Source organism: Salmo trutta, chromosome 4, assembly GCF_901001165.1.
Source record: "Salmo trutta chromosome 4, fSalTru1.1, whole genome shotgun sequence".
In the NCBI taxonomy this organism is placed as follows: Eukaryota; Metazoa; Chordata; class Actinopteri; order Salmoniformes; family Salmonidae; genus Salmo; species Salmo trutta.
This window is the reverse complement of record NC_042960.1, coordinates 1,484,603-1,490,391: the sequence shown is the minus strand read 5'-3', so window position 1 is coordinate 1,490,391 and position 5,789 is coordinate 1,484,603. Positions and strand designations below refer to the sequence as shown.

Below are 5,789 nucleotides of genomic sequence, written 5' to 3'. Positions count from 1 at the left end.
ATGTCAGGATATGTTGTTAGCCATCAGGGATCCTCTGGGAGGAGAAGAGACACCGTCTGATATCAATCACCATGACAGCCTTGAGTTGAGGAGACTCAGCCTTGGAGAAAGGGTTAAATATCAGTGCTTGTGTGAAATGTTGTTTGTCTGAATGCAGCTCTATGGACCCTTTGGGAAGAATTAAACTTGGTTAAGCTTTCCTAGTGTCCGTGGAGTCATTAACTCAAAGAATTAGAACCTAACATGTGGTACGCGTTCCCCAATGCTGGAAGGGGGGGGGGGCCCTGCGTGAAAAGATTTGGGATCCCTTGGTCACGATTTGTTTTTGACATTGAACAATATTTTTGTGATCAATCGTTTATTAATAAGGACATTGAAAATTTAAACTGTTGGAAACCTAACCATGTTTTGAATGTATGCCTTTTATATCAGGATTTCCCAAACTCTGTCCCCACGTTTTGGTTTTTGCCATAGTGTAAAGGACATCATGCTGCTTGCTAAGCGAGTACCACATCCTCCTGATTCAGCCCATACCAGTCTTGAACTCGGGACCTCAGCCTCCCAAACACACGTGACCGCCCTCAAGCGCCTTAGCCGATCGCACCACCTCAACAGTTAGCTAATGAGGCGATGCAAGCAGGACACTCTTCAGGCTGAGAGGGAAAAGTTTGGGAAACACTGCCGTAGATTAGACTGTCTAGGAATTGTCTGTCATAATGATCATGCCAACCTACCAAACATTTCAAAAGCACTTAAACACGATCATGGCAGACTTACGACTTCCCACAAGCACATGAATGCCCCATATTCAAGTCTGACCAATTCTCTTCAACCAATAAGATTTTAGCTAGCTTGATTGCTAGCTAACTTTACTAATAATAAAATTAGCTGGTTTGCTTAACATTGACTATATGATAAAACTAGCGACATTATCCGCGTTTGTAATTGTCAAATTGATTTGTCATGTTTTGGAGGAAAATGTATAAGGTCAGTGGTGAAATGTAACAACCCCCTCCACAAGAAAAATTACGACTTCGACGGATGTTCAAGTGAAACTTCCTAAGCCAGACCAGATTTTTACTTACAAATAAAATGGAATAAACACATTTTAAAGCAACGACTTCAAACCCGCAAAACATAAAAAAGCATGATGTGAACACAGTACACCAAAATTTAAACTTAGTTTTAGGCTTCTAACTTTCCAAATAAATAGAATGAAAAACAAATGACAACCAGAATTAGTTTTAATTAAATTAATCAACTCAATTCAAAAAATGTCTTTTTAACATTTTGCTACATTCTCTCGTGGCATGATTCTTCCAAACAAAAGCGAATTCACAGCAAATAGAGAGAACTATTCCCTCATCACCATCTGACACCCTATTCCCTATATAGTGCTATATTTCTAGTCCAAAGTAGTGCACTATATAGGGAATAGGGTGTCATTTAAGACTCGTACCCTGCCCTCTATCTGTCTTTGTGTATTGTCTTCAGGTGTTTCTTCAGATGGCCAGTCTGTTTGAAGTGCTTGCCACACTCAGAGCAGGTGTAAGGTTTCTCCCCAGTGTGGACAAATTTGTGCCTCTTCAGATTATTGTAATCCAGAAAGCCCTTCCCGCAGTACGAGCACCAGTGTCTCTTCTCCCCATTGTGCCACCTCAGGTGAACATTCAGCTCCACACGCCTCTTGAACCGCTTCACACAGAGGGAACAGGCAAATGGTTTCTCTCCGGTGTGAACGCGGAGATGCGTTTCCATGTCGCGCCGGATGACGAAGCGTTTGTCACAGATCGGGCAGATGAATGGGCGCACGCCGCTGTGGACCATCTGCTCATGCTTGGTCAGGCCGAAGCGGTAGACAAAGGTCTTGTCGCACTTGGGACACTGGTGGCCACGCTGTTCACCGTGGACGCGGGCGTGGCGGTTGAGGCCCTTGAGGTTGGGGAAGTCCTTGCCGCAGGTGGAGCAGGCGAACGGGCGCTTCCCCGTGTGGAGGGATGCGTGGCTCTCTAAAGCAGCGGCGCTGCTCAGAACACGACCGCAGTCTGCGCACTGGTTCTTGGTAAAACGTTTCCGTGGAGACTTGGGAGACTGTTGGAGCTGGAACGGTCCTGGCGGCGACCACATCGTTTGTGACTTGTGATACCGCTGCGCCTGCTGGAACGTCAGCGTGCATGGGGGGGACTTTTTGAATCCGGAGTGAGGGCTGACGGTGACAATGAAGGGGATAGGTTGAGGGGTGGAGGGAGAACGTTTCAAATTCAAAACCGCCGCGGCCGCCGAACGAGGTCTGCCGCGACGAGGGGTGGCGGAAATTATCTTGAACTGTTGAGGCTGAGGAGGGGTGGTAGGAGCAGGGTTCACATTCGCCCCCGTATCCTGGTGTGGGTTGGCACCGTGAGGGCTGGTGCAACGCGGGCTGGTGCGGCGTGGGCTGAGGCTTGAGGTAGATGCAGCATGAGGGCTGGGGCTGTACGACCGGCGGCGCTGTGGGGTGGAAGGCAGAAACGGTGTCTGTGTGACCAGACCTCTAAGCTCTGACCTCTGACCTCGCTGTGAGGTCTTAGTGACCTTCGACCTACTCCTCTTAGCCTGGGCTAGAGCCAAACCTCTCTGAGCTTGCACCCAGGTCATGCTTCTCTTCTTGGATTTGGACACACCTCCAACAATAGCTGACTGTCTGGTCGGAGAGGTCACATCAGTGTTAGCTCCTCCCTCTTCCTCACTGATGTGGTTACTACTTCCTTGTCCACTAGACTTGTCATCAGCCGTCTCACCGTTAGAGGTGTCCTCAACTACATCCTGGTCAATGTGTGATTCCCTGGACTTTTCTCCTCTGTTCTGCATCACCTTTGAGTAGTCATGGTCTAGAGGGGCAGTTCTCTCTCCTCTGGGTTTCTTAGCAACCACGGGAGATGGAGTACTGTCCCGGGGGCGGGGCCTTAAGCGGAGGCGGAGACCAGAGAGGATCGATTCGCGTCGACTCGACTTTCTGCCACCACCTGCATGGACAACAATCTCCTCTTTATTCTCGCTGGCGGGGGTCGTCTCCGTAGCGACAGACCTTGTCATCACAGCTTCCGTAGATGTGGCAGGGAGGGGGGAAAGCCTCTCCCCCTCATCTTCCTGCCCCTCTTTTTCCTCCTCGTCTTCCTCCAGCCTCGGTGGGGAGCGTACTTGGGATACTACTGACAACTGAGCTAAAAACGGTGTCTTAAACATCTGACAGGGGCCAGAGGGTGTGGTTACAGCAGGGGCTGACAGCTGTACAGGGGCTTCATCAGACGTCCTCTCTGGGACAGCAGGGGACTTCGGTGATGGCAGAGTGGGGGAGGGTTGCACATGCTCAGTGACCAATGACACCTGCTCCTCAGGGGGGCCGGCAGGTTCTTCAGACAAAGTCAGCAACTGAGCGGACTGGACCGGCGTTGGCGGAGTTGCCGTGGCAACACCCGGCTGCTCCAAAACTGTAGGCGGTTGCGGTTGTGTTGGTGGTGGGGCGGCCGGTGGTCCATCAGGTACAGCTGTAGGCCTAGCTGGTTGTGTTGAGGGCACTGCTATTGGACGAGCTATAGGTAGAACGTCTGTGTGGGACTGTGCTGGTGATGGTTGAGGAGATGGGGGTGGATGAGGGGGTACGGGGCTGGGCTGTGTATCCTGAAGAGGGGTACTGGGTAACCCGGAGAGGACAGGTGGCGGGCGCTCTGACGCTGCTGCTGTCGACTTCACCGCTACAGTCGACTGGACCGCTGTGGTCGTTTGGACAGTTTCTTTTGACAGAGTAGTTACCGTGGACTGGGCCATTACAGTAGACAGAACAGTTGATGTAGACTGGATAGTGGCTGCTGATTGAGGAGATGCTGTCAGGTCTAATGTTGGAGACTCTGCTGCTGGTATTACCAGTGACTGCTGTTCTGCTCCAGGGGCCTGGCCTGCACTGCCACTGTTAACCTCTCTGGTCCTGGGCTGGGATGGGCTGAGAGCCTGGGGGGCCTCCTGGGTGTCTGGATCTCCCTGGAGGGGGGCCTCTGCTGAGGTAGGCTGGGTGGTGGGAGGCCTTTCCTGGCTGTAATGGTTGACCAGGGCACTGACAGCTCCAGGTGGGACCAGGGCTACAGAGGGAGGGAGATTGACAGGACAGAGAAAGTAAGAGGGGAAAGTTGAAAGGGAGAGCCAGAAAGAACAAAAGACAGAGAGAATAACAGTGGAGAGATTATTATAGATATTATTAGAGCCTGGTTCTTATCCCAATATTGATTATTACATTGTAATAAGATGTGTGATTCAGAAGCAGGTCTCCCTAGTTCCTACCTCTGCCTGGTAACTCTCTGAGAGGTTGTCTGCGGACCAGAGTCGGGGGCTCTCCCCCCTCCTGCTTCAGCAGTATGTACCCGGGGGAGTAGTCATCAGAATAGTCTGCCTCCTGGGGGGGGGGGGGGGGGGGGGGGGGGGGTGAATGGGAAAGTCAACCACAATAGGGTCAACAGAAACTCTGACGAAGGCTGTGAGGTCAATATGAACGCTTAAATGCACAAGTGACTCTAGGGAGAGCAGTGTTAAGGTTTTTTTTCACTGTGGTGACAACAACAAGTTGAGTATAGAGGTAGATTAATTGGCAAGACAGCACCCACAGATCTGGGACAGCTAGAAGCCCTGTCTTACCCAGTCCACCTCCTGTTTGATCAGTACAAAGGCCATCTGTGGGTTGTCCTCCTTGTCGTAGGCCCCACGGTGCAGCTCCGTCCACTGGTCCTCCTCACGCAGGTGCTGTTCCACAGACCGAGGCAAAGCTTGCACTGTCAGAACTGGAAATACCAGATTAGGAGAGAGTGGTTAGGAGACAAGGAAATCTAGAAATGTAGAGGTGAAGATTACAAACCAGCTGATGACATGACAACATCCTGTGTTGCAATGTGACTAGCATTATTACGGTTATCAGTAATTTATGAATGCATAATATAGGCTACACCTCTCAAACATGTTCTGTTTAATATTGTAGTCTATTAAACATAGGTACATGAAGCAGTTTTGTTAAATATTGTCAACTTCGAGCCTTCATATGCTCAGCTAAATAGCTAGCTATCAGGATGTGTGATCACTTGAACGTAGTTTAGCTAGCTTGTCCAAAGGTGTATTCATTCCACCAATTCTGTTGCAAACCTGCATTTGTACAATATTTACTCATTTTAAATCCAAAACAAAACAGTTTGGAGGGAACAAATAACCCGTTTTCTACTCACCACATTGGACACCAATGTCACGTTTGCCGATATGCGAGTTTGTTCTTTGACTCGTTCCAGGCTCTGCGGTTTGTCTTTCACTTTCACCCGTCGATTTCTTCGCATTTTCAGGGGATCGAATCCTCGATTTGAGGTCCTTGTTCTCTTCTTTAATTCTGCATATTTCAGATCGCAGCTCCTCAATAGTTGTTTCGAAAAGTTGCGTTGTCTCCATGACTGCCGTCTTCAGCACCTTCTCCATTACAGAGGCGAACTGGGTTTGAAAACCTTCTTTCGCCATGTTAGCGGCGGCCATCTTCATCCCACACACACGCATATAAAATATCTTCTTCTATGGTATATTGGCGATCGCACAATTGAATCTGCATCCCGCCACCTACTGTGCGGGATGGAAACAGGATTCCCAAAAAGCGTAACAAACTACCAAACATAAAAAATAATAATAAAGATGTAAAATCCTTAAGTCCAAAAAACGTTTCTGTCGCAGCCACAATAATGTCCAGTTTCTTAGACTTCTTTGAGACTTGAGCAGCACAATTTATAACTGTG

General features: G+C 49.2%; 1 protein-coding gene across 1 annotated transcript; it reads right to left on the bottom strand.

The window, feature by feature from the left end:
- Nucleotides 1-1,044: 1,044 nt before the first annotated feature.
- On the bottom strand, nucleotides 1,045-5,589 carry LOC115190361 (uncharacterized). Its single transcript, XM_029748732.1, has 4 exons — nucleotides 5,241-5,589; nucleotides 4,663-4,805; nucleotides 4,312-4,423; nucleotides 1,045-4,112 (listed from the first exon to the last, which is right to left on the bottom strand). Exons 1-4 carry the CDS (start codon nucleotides 5,554-5,556, stop codon nucleotides 1,468-1,470), a joined length of 3,216 nt encoding a protein of 1,071 aa, XP_029604592.1. The 5' UTR covers nucleotides 5,557-5,589; the 3' UTR covers nucleotides 1,045-1,467.
- Nucleotides 5,590-5,789: the final 200 nt, after the last annotated feature.